This window comes from Delphinapterus leucas, chromosome 6 (assembly GCF_059928025.1).
Source record: "Delphinapterus leucas isolate spDelLeu-1000000601 "Yukka" chromosome 6, BTC_Dleu_Yukka2, whole genome shotgun sequence".
Lineage (NCBI taxonomy): Eukaryota > Metazoa > Chordata > Mammalia > Artiodactyla > Monodontidae > Delphinapterus > Delphinapterus leucas.
In genome coordinates this window covers 117,421,653-117,439,781 of record NC_143134.1, presented here as the reverse complement: position 1 = coordinate 117,439,781, position 18,129 = coordinate 117,421,653, and the positions used below count along the sequence as shown (strand labels likewise).

Below are 18,129 nucleotides of genomic sequence, written 5' to 3'. Positions count from 1 at the left end.
CGAATGTACAGCCGGCGGCTGCACGCCCCCTCCCACCCCAGCCCCGCGCGGGGTCTCCGGATCGCGGGACAGTGGCGGCCGCGGCAAGGTCCGCTGGGGATGGTCCCCCTCAAAGTCGCCCGCGATGTCCCTGCCAGACGAGAGACCCTTCTGGGCGACAGACGGACCTGGGGCTCAGAGCCGCCCCTTACCGATGCGGAGGACGCGGGGCAGAGGGTCTGCGCTGCCCAGGGTCCCCTAGCAGCTCGGAACCACTCCCAGCGCCGCCCAGCAGCTGGGCGAGCAGGTGCCGCCCCTGCAGCGTGAAGGGTGCACGGGGCGGGATCTCGCGGCGCGGCCGTGGGCACCCGGGCCTCCCGTCCTCCAGAGGGCGCTGCCCTGCCCTGGCCTGCAGACTGGCCTTCGGAGCGGACAGGCCGTGGCGGAGCAGCGGGGACCCCGGGAGCTGCGGGGACCGTTGGAGCCGCGATCCGGAGCTCGCGGCCCACCCCCCACGGTGGGGGCTGCGCGACTGAGGAGTGGGTTCGGGGAGGAGGCTGTGTGGTTCCCGAGGCCAAAGCCGCGCTGGGAGGCGAAGTGCGCGGGCCGAGCGCGGCTGGGGGGACGCCGGAAGCCTTAGGGGCCACTTGAATGGAGGCCGAGGGCTTCGTTGACAGGTGGGGACACCGGTTTTGACGTGTAGTGCTGGCTCTGTCTATAGAGGAAGGGGTTCAGCGGAATGGGGGGGATTAGGGTGGAGGGAAGCCTTCCTCCTACTTTGTTCGTGGAAGAAAGGGAAAGGTGGGGGTGGGGCGGCGCTGATGTTATTGACAGAACATGTGCGCAAGGGACAGGGTGGGAGTATCAGAGGGGTGTGAGTGGACAGGGGCTGGCTTCGCTACGTGATTGGCGCAGAGAAAGGCTGAAGGGTGGGGTGGAAGGTGTATTTCTGTCGGACGCTCGTCCTGGAGCTGCGGAGCGGAGGGAGTCGGAGGGATGGAGGGTGCGGTTGGGCGTTTGGAGGAGGGACTATTGGGAAGATATGGGGGAAATTGGCGGGAGGGTGGTTGAACTCTGCTGCTGGTGGAATTGGAGGTGTATGGAAAGGATGGGGCGCACGCGTGGCACGCTCTGGGCAGGACCGGGAGGGTAGCCGTGAAGCTCGGTCGGCAGCGTGTGAGGGCCGCGGGCTGGGGGTGGGCGACAGGGACCCGGCCTGACTCCTTCCCTTCCCGCAGCCGCCATGTTCAGCCAGCAGCAGCAGCAGCAGCTCCAGCAGCTCCAGCAGCAGCATTTGCTGCAGCTCCAGCAGCTGCTCCAGCAGTCCCCACCGCAGGCCCCACTGCCCATGGCCGTCAGCAGGTAAGCTCCCCACTGGAGGGGTGCGCGGCTCTAGACCTGCCCCTCTGACCCATGCCTTGGAGACCTCCTCCCAGCCCTTTCTCTCAGGAGCATCCCTGTCTGAGTCCTGGAGGTCATCAGTTCCCACCCAAAGGGGATGCTCTGTCTGCAGTAGAGGGGGGCAGAGAATGGAGGTGAGGGGTCTCAGGGAAGAGGGAGGGTTTGACTCTCCCCAGAGCCCTCTGACACTGCTCTCAACACACAGGGGGCTCCCCCAGCAGCAGCCACAGCAGCAGCTCCTGAATCTCCAGGGCACCAACTCAGCCTCCCTCCTCAACGGCTCTGTGCTGCAGAGAGCTTTGCTTCTGCAGCAGTTACAAGGTATGACTGCGGGCCCTGTCTCGCTCCATCTTAGCGGGAGATCCCCAGCAGCCCCACGGCACTGAATCTCATCAAATCCACACAGTAACCCTGAGAGGGAGCTGTGTCAGCGTCCTGGTTTACAGATGAGGACACTGAGGCTCCAGGAGGTGGAAGTCCCTAAGTTGCTCAGCTGAATGCAGGTCTCTCTGATCACAGAGGTGTACCCTTGGCCATGGTGTTAGCTCTGTGGGTGCTACTCAGCACAGTTTGCTGACATTCAGATTAGATGATATGATGGATGGCAAGATCTGTTTTGACCACCCTCCTTTGCATCCTATTTGACAGATGAGGATGCCGAGGTCCAGAGAAGGGAAGTCATTTGCCCTGAGTCACATAGCATCAGCAGTGGCTGAGCTAGACAGAGGCCTGGGCCTCCTGACCCCCTGGGTCTCTGAGTGGGTGTCTCTAGCCCTCTGCGTTAAGCCTATGTCCTTACCTGAGTTTCCCCACGTGGAGAGCAGTCTTTCATCTCTTCCTTACAAGAAGCTGCTCCCGATACCTTAGCCCCTGCAGGAGTAATCCAGGGGTCCAGAGACATGGGGCCAGCTCATCTTCAGACCCAGCCTCTCCCGCACGGTAGCTGTGGCTTGCTGGCTGGTTCCTCAGGGCTGGGCACTGTGCTGAGGCCCTGACAAACCCAATTCCTTGACTCTGCTGACAACCCTAAGGGGAGATACACTCATGATCCCATTTTACAGATGAAGAAACTGAGGCCCAGGTGTTGATTAGTGGTCTTACTACAGAGCTATGTTCTGAGACACCAGGCTATCCTGCCTCCCAGCAGGGTATGCAGTCAGGTCAGAAGATGTGATGGTCATCACTCTTCAGCCCTCCTGGGGCCACATGGGTGTGGATGGTCCTGAGAGCTGGCTTATAAATGATAGATGATGAGTAGAGAGATAAAACCACACACAGGGACCCACAATGTATATATATTTTTTCACTTTTTCTTACTCATTTTAAAAGTCATACTCTTCGGGCTTCCCTGGTGGCGCAGTGGTTGAGAGTCCGCCTGCCGATGCAGGGGACGCGGGTTCTTGCTCCGGTCCGGGAAGATCCCACATGCCGCGGAGCGGCTGGGCCCGTGAGCCATGGCCGCTGAGCCTGCGAGTCCGGAGCCTGTGCTCCGCGATGGGAGAGGCCACAACAGTGAGAGGCCCGTGTATCGCAAAAAGAAACAAACAAACAAAAAAACAGAAACAAAATAAAAAGTCATACTCTTCAAAGAAGAGTGAAAGAAATATTTTAAAAAGAGTATAAGAAAACCCAAATTGTCATATGCAGATTCACTCCTAAAGAAAAAACCACCCTTTAAAGTGTTGGTGTATTTCCTCCCTTTTTTTTCTAGGCACAAACTTGGGGACTTGTATATGATTGTGGTTATTGATATAAGTGAAAGGCTGTATCTTGTTTCTTTTTCACTGAATATAGTGGCATGATCATTTACCAAATGATTTGAAAGTCTCTGTAAAGATTGTTTTTGAACAGCTGTTTAATATTCTGCTGGAGGTGTGTGCCCTTGTGTCCCTAAACTTTCTCAGCTGTTTTCTTCTACTTCTTTTCTTTTGCTTTAAATAATGGAATGAATATCATGTTTCAGAATTTTCTCTTAGAATGGATTCCCAAAAGTAGAATGACTGGGTCAGGGGGGATGGGTATTTTATGGCTCTTGATAAGTATTGCCAAATTGCTTTCCCAAAGGACTGGACCAGTTTGCAATGCCACCAGCCACATATGACAGTGCCGGTCTCACCATGCCCACGGCAACATTGGGTATTATACTCTTGATATATATATATATGTATATATACATCTAATCTACTAATTTGCTTGGCAAAAGCTATATCATTAATGTTTTAGTTTACATTTCTTGGAGTGCTAGTGCGGTTGAATATTTTATATTTGTCTGTTAAACATTTGTAATTCCTTTTGTGACTTGTCCATGTGCTTTGTCTATTTTTCTTTTAGAGTGTGCCACCTTTTATCTTACTGTTTTTAAGAGCTCGTTAGCATTCTCTCTGCACATATGTGTATATGTATTTGTTTTAAGTTAATGTTAATTAAACCCTTAGTAAATACCAGGCACACTTGTATATCTCATTGAATCCTCATAAAACATTGTGAGTCAAGCACTATTACTATCCGCATTTTACAGATGAGGGAACTGAGGCTAAGAAGGGGAAACTGATTTGCTCAAGGTCACAGGTCTTGTACTGTGGAGTCTGCATTTGAATCAGTTCTCCCAGCACATCTGACCCATGCACGCCCTTAACCCCTGTGCCTCCCATCCCAGCACTGGGTCAGGGATTTAAACTGTCCTTTATTGGGTCACACAATTCCCAGTGCTGGATCTCTGAGTCAGATGAGGTACCTGCCCTTAAGGGGTTCGCAGGGTGGTTAGATGGTGGGCAATGGGAAGCAGACAAGGAAATTGTGCAGGTGGTCCTAGAACAGGGAAGCTGGGGCCTCTGGGGATACAGAGAGGGTCTGGGAAGGCCTCCCAAAGGAGAATCACCTAAAGGGAGGAATGAAGGATGATTGGGATGTAGAACAGTCCAGACAGAAGAAACAGCATGTGCAAAGGCCCAGAGGCAGGCAGAGACCAGGCTTGTTTGAGGGATGCATGGGAGCATGTAGCTGGAATAAAGTGGGCACGTGTGTGGGGAGAATTGCGAGAAAGGAGGTCAGGGAGGAACGCAGGACTGGGCCTTGCACGGTGAAGAATGGGCTTCGTTCCTGAGTATCAGGGAGCTATGGAAGGGTTTAGGCAGGGGGAGGGGCGAAGTCAGAATGTGATTTTTGAAAGATCACTGTTTGCTGCTATCCAGTGTGAAAACTGTGTCTGAAATTCACACAGGGGATGAAGTGGCTTTGGAGGAAGGGGGGTGGTAGGAGTGGAGATTTGAAGAGGGGTCAGGCTAGACTGAGGAGAGGAGTAGGAGTCAGTGTTAATAGAATCTGGTGTTGGCTTGGATGGGGGAGGGTGAAGAGAGGGAGGAGTCAGGAAGACGCCCAGAATCCTCTCCGGTAGCCAGCTGTGGACAGCAGTGCTGCTCCCAGAGACCCTGGACAAGCCACTCCTTCGCTTTGTGTCTCTATTTTGTCATCAGTAGAGAGGATAATGCTTACTCTGATGGTGGCTGGGCGGGGTGACTGAGGCCATGCATAGAAAGTGCTTAGCAAGTGCCTGCTTCCCAGGAAACTTTTGATGAAGGGTAGCTGCTATTGGTAGGAGAGTGTCTTATTATTCCAGGGACCAGTCTTCTTGCTGGTTCTCCCTTTGGGTCCTGTGCTGAATCTTTCACATACCTTAAGGTGTACACTAAAGCATGCTTGAGGGTGAGCAGAGTTGCTGGGGGTGCTTGAGCCACTGACCAGGGAGGCATTTGGGGTGGGAAAAGGCCCCCTTCTCTCCCCAGCTGGAGCAGAAAACGCTAGCCCCTAAAGCCCCCTCTCCACCAGTGGTCCAGGTGGGACTGCGTCTTCGGCTCTCATCTCTTCCCTCTGGCTGCCCTTGGGTGGGGAGGGTCCCCTTGGAAGTTAACTGTGATGATGCTTTGGGGGACTGACCCCTGACTCTAGCCTCTACCACCCAACCACAGTTGTAATCCCTTTTCTCCCCTCTTTTCTCACACAGGTAACCTCCGTGGCTACAACCTGGCAACCCCAAACCTGACAGCTCCCAGCCTCACACCCCCGCAGCTGGCCACCCCAAATCTACAGCAGTTCTTTCCCCAGGCCACTCGGCAGTCCCTGCTGGGCCCTCCTCCTGTTGGGGTCCCCATAAACCCCTCCCAGCTCAACCTTTCAGGGCGGAACACCCAGAAACAGGCCCGGACCTCCTCTACAACCCCCAGTCGCAAGGTGAGTGGTATCTGGACTGGAGAAGGCGAGGATGGGAATGGGAGAGGGTGTATCTGGGGATCAGCCCAGCTCTGCCCTCTCTGGCTCACATTGGCCTTTGGGCAGGTCATACCCCTCTTTGTACGTCAGTTTCCTCATCTGTAAAATGGGGAAGGGGGCAGGAGTTAGACTCGCTTAGTGTTTCCCAAACTTTAAATATTCCTGAACCCCGATGTGATTTTTGCTATATCCAAACACCACCAGTACTATTATTTATTCCTTTTTTAATTACTATTTATATTATTTACTAATATTACTAATAGTATTTACTAATATTTCTCTCTTTTTGAAAAAACTGATACGTAACTGACATATAACATTGTATTCATTTTAGGTGTATTCTACCAATTTTCTTTAAATCAGCTCTGCCCAGTGGAAATAAAGTGTGAGCCATACATGTAATTTAAAATTTTCTAGTAATCACAGTAACAAAGTAAAAAGAAAGAGGTGAAATTAATTTTACTCGCATATTCTATTCAACTTAATATATTTAAAAACTTATTTCAACCTGTAATCAATATAAAAAATGAACACGGCATTTTACATTCCGTTTTTTTTTTTTTTTTTTTGTAGCAAGTCTTTAAATTCCGGTGTATATTTTATGCTTATGTCTCAATTCGGCTTCCAACATTTCCAGGGCTCAAAAACCAGGTACATGTGACTAGTAGCTACCGTCTGGGATAGCACAGCTTTAAATGAAGTAGCTGCTTCTCTGCTACATTTAGTTAAAAAGGAAACATTATATCACTGTCTGAAATTTAAAAAAAAAAAAGCTCAATTAATTGCCATACATAGAAGTAAAAGAAAAGTGACTGGGGGTAAAACAATGTTCTAAAATCCTAAACTCTACACTGTTGCCAGCCGAAGGTTCTGAGCCTCTACAGGCCTTTCCCTGACAAAAGCAGGAAGCCTCAGAGAGATTTTCAAAGGGAATAATATCCTCCCTGAGGCTGTCCTGTCCCTGAACATCCTGGCAGCTCCTCACACACACCACACTCCTGAGAGCATCTGGCGGTGGAGGGGTGGAACACCCTCCTTTTCTGGCTGCTCTGGCGCCAGCCCACATCTGGAGGGGAGGCATTTCCCTCCAGAGGGGGGTCCAGGCGGCCTCTGACTTTACGGTCGGGCTTGTCCTAACACAGTCTGGCCTAGTGTTTACCTCCTTGCCCCCATTTTACATATGGGAAAACCGAGGCAGTGGGGTGGAGGTTGCCCTGGACTGCACAGCTGTCACGACAGACCCAGAGTCCAGCCCTCCTGACTCACAGGCCAGTGCCCATGTCGTGCAGGGTGAGAGCTGGGTAGTTTCTTAAGGGTGTGGAGTCCTGATGTGGTGCATGTTTGCACTCAGCCCTGGTTCCTGGGGCTTAGTAGGAGGGAGGGAAGCTGCATGTGGATTCCTGAGGCTTCCTGGGGTGCCCTGGAACCATGTGGAGCTGTGTGTTCATTTCACAAATGTCTGTTAAGTCCTGCGGAGGACTCACTGGTGCAGAGAAGGCATCTGGAGATGCTCTCCTGGAGATCTTGGGCTGGGGAGGGGGTGGTGGTAGTGGTGAGACCTTAATGCAAATAATGCTCCAGCCAATGAATTATGACTATGAAAAATGCCACAGAAAGGAAGCCTGGGGCCCCTGGGGGCCTGTACTATGGGTTAGGAAGGCTTCCTGCAAGAAGTGCCTTTGAGGCTCTGGGAGAAGGCCTGGGGCTTTGGGGAAACAGAGAGAAGGCCAGTGTGGACATAGAGAGAGGGAGGGGGAGCGTGGGGAGAGCTGAGGCTGGAGGGGTGGGCATGGGGTACGGGCCAGATTGTGCAGGTGGGTGGGGCGGGTGGGTAGTTTCAGGCTTGGGGTAAGGAAGGAGTCATCCAGGGCTACGGGAAATCACGGGAGGGTTGCAGCCTGACAGAGATGAGAGACATGATCAGGTTTGAGAAGGGTCCCTCAGGAATTCCCTGGTGGTCCAGTGGTTAGGACTCTGCGCTTTCACTGCCGTGGCCTGGGTTCCATCCCTGGTCCGGGAGCTAAGATCCCGCAAGCCAAGCGGCATGACCAACAAAAAAAAAAGAGAGAGAGAGAGAAGGATCCTTCTGGCTGCTTTGTGGAGAACAGGGTGGGGAATCAGGAGGCAGCACCGTGGACAACGTGAAGGCATTGCATCCCCCAAACCTGCATTTACTTAACCGGCAGGCAGCTAGATGGAACCCCCGGACAGAATTCCTGGGGTGTTTAGGATCTTCTCTGGGGCCAGGCCCCGTCATCCCCTGGGGGACGTGTTGCAGCTGCTCTTGGGCAAGGGAGTATTTACTGGGGTGGGTGGCAGGTATCATAAATGGTTTCTGAAAGGAAGCAGGATTCTTCTTCTCAGACGATGCCTGTGGAGGACAAGTCGGACCCCCCAGAGGGGTCTGAGGAAGCCGCAGAGCCCCGAACAGACACACCTGAAGGTGAGGGAGGGAGGTTGCTGGCCCTTCAGAGGGGACGTGGGTTAGGGCAGTGGGGTGCAGGGGTGGTCAGGGAGGCAGGGATCTTGCAGGGTGGGTGGGGGGGTGAGCCCAGGCCCCATCTCCTGGATCTCGTACGTGCTATATCCAGCACGGCAGTCATTCACCTGCCCTCCATTTCAGACCAAGAATCTCCCCACTGCCCAGATGGCATCACTAAGGAGAAACGCACTGCAGCACCTGAGCCTGAGTCTTGTGTGGCGTCTGAGCCACCAGCTAAAAAGTCAAAGAGGTAACTGATGCTGAAAACCTGCCTGGGGCCCAGGTACCCTGTACCCTGATTCCTGCAAAGGCAGAGGGTAGGGGGTTGGTGGGGTGAGATCCTTCAAGGAAAGGGCCTTGGTTTCTGGCTTGGAGGAATGTCAAACCTAATTCTTCACCTTACCTGGGAAGGCCCTCAGCCAGACGGACTCTGGCATCTTCACTGTGACTGAACCACCTGGAGACAGGTGAGGTGGCCAGCTTGGAGGGATGAAGATGTGAACCTGGAACCTCAGAGAGTGGGCAGAGGGTGGGCAGGCTTACAGGACCTCGGATACATATTAGCAAGCTGTGGGAGGTGGGAGCAAGTGATCCAATTTATTTAGGTGAAACTGGGACCCAGAGAGCCGAGGGGGCTCATCCAAATCCCTAGCTTTGTACGTGGCATAGCTAGGACTGGAGCTTAGGTCATGGCCTTTCTTGGGAGCCCCTGGGGCCAATTGAATTTGATCTTCTTTTGATCCTTCCTAGCTCAGAGGAGCCCACAGAGAAGGGGACCCCAGGGCAGCTGCAGGCAAAGGTCCAGCCGCAGGCCCGGTTGATGGCACCAAAGCAGACACAGACAACCGAGCTGCTGCTTGAGCCACTGGAAGCTCGAGTGCTGCCACGATTTCAGCCACGAGTTCTGCAGATCCAAGCCCAGGTGCAGCCACAGATTCAGCCAGAGACTCAGCCACAGATGCTACCATTGAAGGCCCAGGTGCAGCCAAAGCTGCAGAAGCAGGCACAGACACAGACCTCTCCAGAGCACTTAGTACCACAACAGGAGCGTCTGCAGCTGCAGAAGGAGGCAGAGCCACAGAAACAGTTGCAGCCACAGGCACATTCACAGTCCCCAAGGCAGGTGCAGCCACTGCTGCAGAAGCAGGCACAGACGCAGACGTATCCACAGGTCCAGACAGAAGCGCAGCCGAGGGTCCAGCCGCTGGAGCTGCCACTGGAGCAACCTCCAGTGCAGTTGCCAGTGCAGCCACTGGAGCCAAACCAGAGACAGCCTCAGACTCAGCCACAGGTGTCAGTGCCGGCACTGGAGAAAGCCCCAGTTCCGGTTCACTCTGCAGTGCTGGAGACGCCGCCCGATACAGTGGAAACTGGAGCAGGTAAGTGAGCAGTGGCTCCCAGCCGGCCTGGTGATGGGACAGCTCTGCCTGAACCCTTCAGTCCTACCCTGGCACTGTCCAACCCTGACTGGGTGCTGCCTGGGACTGAGGGTTGGGCCTGGATCTAGGGTTCGGGGCCGTCTGCACTGGAGGCTTCAAGGTCCTGGATGTGGGCAGAGAAGGTGGCTCTTGGGCCTGGGTCCCTCAGGGCCCAGGTGGGAGATGGACCCTGGGGAAGCAGAGCACATCTGTCATTTCAGGCCTGGAGGAGGCCTCGCCGGAGCCAGTGGGCACCCAGGTTGGCCTGGAGGAGAGCCAGGAAGAGTTGACCAGTGGCCTGGATGTGGGAGAATGTGAAGAAAGAGCAAGAGAGATGCTGGGGGTGGGTAGAGATGCTGATGAGGACCACATGGTGCACCCCCTCAGTGCCCCCTCGGGTTTCCCCTCCTGTGAAATGTGACAGCAGCCCTCCACCTGGGTTCTTGGGCAGATCAGACTGGATTTGGCAGTGGTTCAGTGACAGTGGTTCAGCCTTCACATGCCTTTGCTCTGATGATCTGGAGGTACTTTTAGTGATAAGGGTCCCTTCCAGCCGGCTCACCCCGAAACTAGAGCCCCCAGAGCCCCCCACAGGTAACGTTGCTCCAGCGGAGGTAGCGCAGCTGGAAGCCTGTGCCTGGGGCTCAGGGCCCAGCCCTGCCTCCTGGCTAAACCCCCTCCCTTCTTCATGCGTCTCCATCTGTCATGTGGGGGGTGGGGTGGGTAGACTTTAGAGTGAGGCGGACCTGGGTTTGAATCCTGACTGTGGTGCTTCCTGGCTGAGCGAGCTTGGGCAATCACCTGACAACTCAGAGCCTCAGTTTCCCCACTTGTAAAGTGGGCTGTCAGGAGGGCTCCTAGATGTTTAGCATGGGGCTGGCCCACTGTAAGCGCCCAGCTGGTGGTAGCTCTGCTCCTGCTTCCGGTGTAGGTGTGGGGTGCCGGGGGCTCCCTGAAGGTCACGATCCTGCAGAGCAGTGACAGCCGGGCCTTTAGCACCGTACCCCTCACACCTGGGCCCTGGTCCGGCGACTCTATCTCTGCCACCCCTGCGGCGGCCAGCACGCCCTCTAAGCAGGCCCTTCAGTTCTTCTGCTACATCTGCAAGGCCGGCTGCAGCAGCCAGCAGGTACCGCCCCCAGCGGGTGGGTGGGGAGGTCACGTGGGCGGGCGGAGGGTTTGGGGTCTGTATGTGATGCCTAGCCTGCCCTTCCCACGGCTGCCTCTGTGGCCACATGGGCCCTCAAGCCCCACCCCCAGCAGCTGTACATTTGCTCACAAAACATTTCCTGACCAGCCAAGCGGGCAGGATTTTAGAGTTGGGTGGACCTGGTTCAAATCAGCCCTGACTGGCCGTGTGGGTTTCGGAAGGTGAATTCCACCCTTTGTGCCTCGGTTTCCGCATGTGTCAGAGGAGGAAACATTTAGAACCCGCCTCTAGAAAAAAAAAATAGAACCCACCTCACTGGCAAGTTCTGGGGATTCAGCGACTTGACACTGAAGTCATAAGCCCCAGGCCCGGCCCAGAGCGAGTGCAGCATTAATAACAGCATCATACTGGTATGATGATTACTATCGCTATTGTTACCTTCGTCCCTCTGTGCCTCCCCTGAGCAGAGCCATGGGGACCTGGAATTTGATCAGACTGCTCCTCGCCTTGGAGGCGCTCAGTCTCCAGGGGGAGCGGAGGCTCTGGCTGGCGTGTACGCACTCCGTGCCTCCCTTCACCATCCTTCTCCGGCCACACAGGGTTGTAAGAGAAACGGCCTCCCAGCGGAGGTGGGGTGAGCACGGAGCTAAGGTTGGAGGCCTCTTCCCCGGGCCGCACTCTTGCCCACCGTTCTGGGGCTCACTCCTCATGCCCCTTCCTTCCTCTCGCCTGCTGCAGGAGTTCCAGGACCACATGTCGGGGGCCCAGCACCAGCAGCGGCTCGGAGAGATCCAGCACATGAGCCAAGCCTGCCTCCTGTCCCTGCTGCCTGTGCCCCGGGATGTCCTGGAGCGAGAGGACCAGTGAGTGGGGGATCTCAGAGCCGCTGTAGGGGGGGTAGGCGGTCTCGCAAGCCAGCCCCGGCAGAGAGGGACCCTGAATCTACCATCCACAAGGTCTGCTTTTGGGTTAAGCATTGCCCTCCCTGAGACACCTCGTCACACCACTAACTGTGTGGCCTTGGACCTCAGTTTTCCCTATCTGTAAAATGGCCTCACGAGGGGTGTAATGCAGGAACTCATGAGCTAGACAGTCTCTTAAGGTTACATCCAGGCAGGAACAGTGTGACCATGTATGTGGGAGGGAAGTGGGTTGTGGGACACCCTGCTCCCCTGGCATATATGCTGACCCCAACCACGGGGGCCTGAAGGTCAGGATCTGCTCATCTTGTGGCTTGAGGTTAGAGCTTCCCTGGGTCACCCCCTTTCTTTGTCGTGGGGACTTGGCCCATCAGAAATGTCAGCCCTCCCAGAGTCTGGGACTGGCTCTTGGGGTGCTCTGTGGGCAATCACTGAGGCCTGCAGGGGCTGGGAGGCATCATCAGTGAAAGAAACAGGATGGTGCTGGCTCGGGACACCCTGCAGGATATGGGCTGTGTCTCAGAGGACAGCTGCCACTCAGCTCCAGACCTCCTGGTTTTTCAGAGGCATCTAGAAACCTAGATTTGTATGTGAATCTCCCAATTTCAAAATGTTAACAGCTAGTTCAGAATTAAAACAAGATGAAACAAGTCCTGTGGAGGCAAAATCAGACCCTTTCAGAGGCTAGATAGGCCTTGGGTCAATGGTCGGGGACTGTGCCTTGAGCATTTATAGAGGGTCACAGCTTGAAGCTCCCTGCATGGGGTGAGGGGACAGGAAGGGCCCTCGGGTAGCTTCAGCTTGCATCTCCTGCGTGACGGGAAGCACTCTCTCCAAAGGCTTCTGTGTCTCTGTTAGGCAGTTCTCACTGAGAGAAGAGCTTCCCTGTGGCTTTGTAGGATGTTCTCCAGCCTTAAGGCTCCCTTTGCTTGCTGACCTAGGAGTTATACTTAGGCCAAATCATCATAAAGACAGGAGAAAGGTGACTCACAGAGTTGCTCCTTGCAGAGTTAATGCAATGGTGAAAAAATTTAGTTGGAAATGACCTATTCAAAACTAGAGGATTAGTCAGATCAGTTTAAGTCTTATCCACTTGGTGGTAGAACTAATTCTAGGGAATTAGTTCTTGGTGGTAGAACTAATTCTAGGGAATTTCTGATAATGTGGAAACATATGTGTGATGCAGCGTCAAGTTAGAACAGGATCCAAAATAGCGTTTGCAGAATGCGTTTGATTATATTCAATATAAAAATAGATCTTGGGCTTCCCTGGTAGTGCAGTGGTTAAGAATCTGCCTGCCAATGCAAGGAACACAGGTTTGAGCCCTGGCCTGGGAAGATCCCACGTGCCACAGAGCAACTAAGCCCGTGCGCCACAACTACTGAGCCCACGTGCCACAGCTACTGAAGCCTGCGTGCCTAGAGCCCATGCTTCGCAACGAGAGAAGCCACCGCAATGAGAAGCCCGAGCACTGCAACGAAGAGCAGCCTCCGCTCGCCACAACTAGAGAAAGCCCGCATGCAGCAACGGAGACCCAACACAGCCAAAAAAATTAAAGAAACAAACTAATTAATTAATTTAAAAAAAGATCTTGTGACGGAAGAAAACTGCAGGGCTGTAGCCCAAGCTATAAACAAGCTTCAGGTGGAGGGGATTCCGATTACATTGTCTTCTGATGACGTCTGCCCTTGAATCTGGACTTGGCCCTGTGCAGGATGTGGCAGTCCTTCCGATAGGCTGTGTGTCCTTCTGACACAGTCAGAAACTCTGGGCTGATCCCATGCCAGGCCCCGGGGATGCTGGGGTGCTGTCCTGGCTTCCCAGAGCTTGCAGTCCAGTGAGGGCAGAGAAGGGATCAGGTCCTCCCGATCCATCGTGGAAAATGCTGTAGCAGTGGCACTTTGGGGTCCCAGAGGGGGGCCTGGCTACCTGGGATTGGGACAGGTCCAGAAATGGGGAGAGGTGGAAGAACAGCTCTGGGAAAGGGAGGTTTTATCTAAACTGAAGGATAAGAGGAGATCTCCAGGACAGATATCCTCAGTTCTGTCACTGTCTTGGTGGCCTCCTGGTATCCCAGATGCTTCTAAATCTCATTTCTCCCCCCAAGTTTTCTCTCTTATTCCTATTTAAGTATTCTTCCAGATGAGCCTCAGGACCGTTTTGTTAAGTTTCCAAAAAAACGATTCTGTTGGAATTGCATTCCGTTTATGGAGCGTCTGGAAGAGCTGCTGTCTTTCCAGCAAGAATGCGGTGTCACACTGTACTTGTTTTGATTGTCATCATTTAGAGAGCCTCCACCCAGGCGCTGGTGCAACACCTGCCAGCTCTACTACATGGGGGACCTGATCCAGCACCGGAGGACGCAGGACCACAAGGTATGAGGGCCCACCTGCTGTGAAGGCGCCCAAGCCCAGGGCTGGGGAGGAGGGAGCCCAGGTTGGGAGCAGAAAGCAAACATCAGCCTTTGTCACTGCGTGGCCGTAACTCATGACGAGTCAGTCACGTTTTTCCTCTTTGGGCTTCAGTTTCCCCATCTGTCCAGCGTGGGCAAGGCACCATCTCACCCTGCATTCGGCCTCGGGGCTCGTGGGGTCCTCAGGTGCCTGCCCTCTCTCCCTGTCTTCCGACGGCCCTGTCTCTGTTGCCATCTGCCGTCCTTCCTTATAGCACAGGGACGGGATGTGTTTGCCTGTGTCCTGTGCAGCACAGCCGGCTGACTACAGGAGTGGCGGGCCTGCAAGTGGGAGGCGAGGTCTCGCTGGGCCCTGCCTGGCTGCGCCTGGGGATGCTGCCCGCCGCCCACTTGGCCTGCCTTCCTGTCCCCAGATCGCCAAACAATCCCTGCGGCCTTTCTGCACTGTTTGCAACCGCTACTTCAAGACCCCCCGCAAGTTTGTGGAACATGTGAAGTCCCAGGGGCATAAGGACAAAGCCAAGGAGGTAACCCCAGCTCCCTCAGAGGACATGGGCCCAGGGAAGTAGAGACTTGGCCAAGGCCACACAGCAAGTTGAGGTGTATTCCAGTCCAAATTCATAGCAGGTCCGGGGGAACTGGAGTTCTCTGGGGTGTGGGGAGGATGAGGTGTCGCACCCTGGCTGCCCAGAGCTGACTTGAGCCTTCACCCACTCCCTGGGAAGCTGAAGATGCTCGAGAAGGAGATTGCCAGCCAAGATGAGGACCACTTCATCACGGTGGACGCCGTGGGCTGCTTTGAGGGCGATGAAGAAGAGGAGGACGACGATGATGAAGAAGAGATCGAGGTTGAGGAGGAATTCTGCAAGCAGGTGCTTGGGGGGAGGTGGTGTGGAACGGAGGCTGGAGGCTGGACTCCCAGCCCAGGAGAGACCTCACCCCGCCTCCCAAGGGCCAGGAGGCACTGTGCTGGCATCTTTGGGCACTAAGGCCTGCCACGATTTAGTATCAATAGGAGCTCTATTCAGTATGACGATATGTAAATATACATCATGACACCTATAGGGTAGCAGGTGAAATATGCAAGGTCTTCAAAGCCTGGCTGCTGTTTTTACTTGTGGAAGAGAAAGGGCATCCTAGGGCAAGAGAACAGCATCATAAAGGCATGGAGAGGGCTTCCCTGGTGGCGCAGTGGTTGAGAGTCCGCCTGCCGATACAGGGGACACGGGTTCGTGCCCCAGTCTGGGAGGATCCCACATGCCGCGGAGCGGCTGGGCCTGTGAGCCATGGCCGCTGAGCCTGCGCGTCTGGAGCCTGTGCTCCACAATGGGAGAGCCACAGCGGTGAGAGGCCCGTGTACCACAAAAAAAAAAAAAAAAGGCATGGAGAGGGGAGCTATGTGGTGCATACAGGAAAAGTCAGTGAAAGGTGATGAGGATGGTGGCGAGAGCAGTGAACATTTTTTGAGCACTTACTATATGCCACGCGTGTACCAAGCACTTTCCTGGCAGAATCTCACCCACTTGGATGCCAGGAGGCGAGACTGCAGAGCCCGTGCTCAAAAATACCCCAGCTCTGCTGCTTCCCATGAGCGAGGAGCTGGAGGAGCTTTGCAGTTTAACAAGTGTTTCCAGAGCATCTGTCTGGGCCAGGCCCTGGTGCTGGATACCAGGGGTACTTGGGGTTGAAGTTCTGGCCCCTGTCCTCACAGAACTTGTCTGTTACAGTCCAGGGTGGTGAGGGGGCAGCCACAGGGGGCGGTGCATAACGGGGCTGTGGATGGAAGGTTGCGTGGGTGGCCTCCAGCCCTAAGCAGGTTGGGGGAGATGCCAGCTTTGCTACTCAGCGGTCAGCAGTGGCATGACCCTGGGCAAGCCCCTTGGCCTCTATAAGCCTGTTCCTCTGCTTAGAATAGTCCCAACTCAGACTGTAAGGAAGGGTCACAGCCCAGGGGGTGGTCGTTATTCTTAAAAGCCAGATTTGTTTGCAAGGCACTGCTAGGCGTGGCCTTGTGTGGAAGGGGCTCATGTCCAGCCAGTGAGACAAGGGATCTTTGATCACTTGAAACCTACCCCCTAAGACCGTGGTTGCTGCAGCATTAGGGAGCTGGCGGGGGGCTCATGGCAGAGTGTAACCAGGGCTGGGGGCTCACCAGGGCTCACTACCCTGCACCTCCATAAACCCGCTGTATGACCCTGGGCAAGTGAGTTAATGTGCCTGGGACTCAGTTTCCTCTTATGTAAAATGGGCAAACCATAGAAAGTTGTTATGAGGATTCAGCGAAATGACACGTGTGATGTGTTGGGCATACCTGGCATGGATTATGGCCAGTGTGGGAGCAGGAGGGCTTCCTGGAGGAGGGGACTGATTGAGCTGAACCTGGAAAGTATAGATTGGGAAAGGCACTCGGGGGGCAGGATCAGCATGTGCAGAGGCTCAGAGCATGCCACCCACAACCTCCTGGAAATCAAGGCGGGGTTCCTTGATTGAAGAGCATGGGTGGGTTCCAGTCCCCGCCTGCGTTTAGGAGGCTAGGGGAAGCCAGAACCAATGGAGGCCCACACCTGTGTGTGTTTCCAGGTGAGATCCAGAGATATATCCATAGAGGAGTGGAAAGGCTCGGAGACATACAGCCCCGACACGGCATATGGTAAGACCCCAGCCCTGACCCCACCTGCAGGAGCTGCGGCCCTCAGGTTGCCTCCAGGCGACCCCCCAGATCCCAGCCACAGCATCCTGGCCAGGCATCCTGTCCCCTCGTCCTCTTTTCTTTTCCCATCTGGAGGGTGGGGAGGGGTAGCAAATGGGCCCCTAGAGAAGGGGGGACACCTGGCTGGTGAGGCATGTGAGTGCACAGACCCTGCTGTCCCACAGGTGTGGACTTCCTGGTGCCCGTGATGGGCTACATCTGCCGCATCTGCCACAAATTCTACCACAGCAACTCAGGGGCGCAGCTCTCCCACTGCAAGTCCCTGGCCCACTTTGAGAACCTGCAGGTGAGTCAGGCCCCCTTCCCGGCTCTGCCCTGCCCAGGGAGTCAAGACTGTGTCCTAGCTGATGGGGACAGCCAGTGGCCACCTCCCTCCTGTGTTTGGCCTCAGCCCCTGGGTACAGCCCCCAGTGAGAGGCTCTGCCCACAAAGGGAATCAGAGCCACGTTGGGGCCAATGTCTCTCTGCAGTTGTTCTGGTGGGTGCTGAGGGCTGGGCTGTTAGCTCTAGAGCTCTGGCCCAGAGAGGCTGAGCACATCACACAGGGTCACACAGCATGTCTGACGCTGTCTCAACTGGGCTGGGGAAGCAGCCTCTGGCCAGGAGCACACCAGGTGGGGAGGAAGCCTGGCCTCACCTGCACTCTCTGTGTCCAGAAATATAAGAAGGCCAAGAAGCCCAGCCCCACCACCAGGCCCGTGAGCCGCCGGTGTGCAATCAACGCCCGAAACGCCCTGACTGCTCTGTTCACCTCCGGCGGCCGCACACCCACGCAGCCCAGCACCCAGGACACAGCCAAAACCCCCAGCAAGGTGACAGCCCAACCCGCTCAGCACCCACTACCCCGGCGCTCAAGCCGCCTCAAAACCTGATGGAGGGAGCGGCCCACAGCTGCCCCGTCTGGGTCTAGATCTGCTACGCTTTTTAGGAGTCTGTGTGGAGACTGTGACATGGTTGGTGTTTTTACTCAAAATCCAATAAAAGAAGGTAGTTTGGCTGTATAGTCCCCACCAGCACTTCCGTCTGGGTGGACAGGGAAAGGGGGCCCCCAGCTAGCTCTCAGTCAGCACCCAGCCCCTGCGGGTAGTGTGGTGGCAGAACTGGAAAGCTGAAGACAGGCTCCCTAACCAGGGACTCTGGGATTATGGGGTGTTTCACCTCCTGAGCCTCAGTTTCCCTCTTAATAATGTACCCAGGCTAGGAAAGTACTACCTTCAAGTAAGATCTCATTTAATCTTCACAGTGTCCCTAGGAGGTAGGTCTTGTTATCCCCAAATTATCCCATTATCCCAGATGAAGAAACTGAGGCCTAGCAAGGTCAAGTGCCGGCTGAAGGTCATATATCTGGTGAGTGGCCAGGACTTGACCCCGAGCCTGAACTCTGGACCCC

The 18,129-nt window shown here is 54.9% G+C and overlaps 1 protein-coding gene across 3 annotated transcripts; it reads left to right on the top strand.

Annotated features, from left to right (window-relative positions):
- The first annotated feature begins 424 nt into the window (after positions 1–424).
- On the top strand, positions 425–17,740 carry CIZ1 (CDKN1A interacting zinc finger protein 1). Of its 3 annotated transcripts, none has more exons than XM_089913782.1 (17): positions 425–496; positions 1,218–1,341; positions 1,586–1,701; positions 3,445–3,516; positions 5,381–5,607; positions 7,996–8,089; positions 8,270–8,378; positions 8,879–9,507; positions 9,768–9,889; positions 10,478–10,675; positions 11,435–11,559; positions 13,904–13,991; positions 14,443–14,556; positions 14,755–14,901; positions 16,610–16,679; positions 16,904–17,025; positions 17,396–17,740. In XM_089913782.1, exons 2-17 carry the CDS (start codon positions 1,223–1,225, stop codon positions 17,609–17,611), a joined length of 2,568 nt encoding a protein of 855 aa, XP_089769908.1. In that variant the 5' UTR covers positions 425–496; positions 1,218–1,222; the 3' UTR covers positions 17,612–17,740. The 3 variants fall into 3 exon arrangements, with proteins under 3 accessions (XP_089769908.1, XP_022434335.2, XP_022434334.2); XM_022578627.3 differs by having other exon boundaries at positions 425–656; positions 8,011–8,089; XM_022578626.3 differs by having other exon boundaries at positions 425–656.
- Positions 17,741–18,129: the final 389 nt, after the last annotated feature.

Bases quoted from the DNA above. Each gene is read 5' to 3' on its own strand.
- CIZ1 (XM_089913782.1), top strand. From the start codon at position 1,223: ATGTTCAGCCAGCAGCAGCAGCAGCAGCTCCAGCAGCTCCAGCAGCAG. The intron at 3,517-5,380 runs GTATTATACTCT...TTTCTCACACAG, and splicing joins CATGCCCACGGCAACATTGG to GTAACCTCCGTGGCTACAAC. The intron at 17,026-17,395 runs GTGAGTCAGGCC...CTCTGTGTCCAG, and splicing joins CCCACTTTGAGAACCTGCAG to AAATATAAGAAGGCCAAGAA.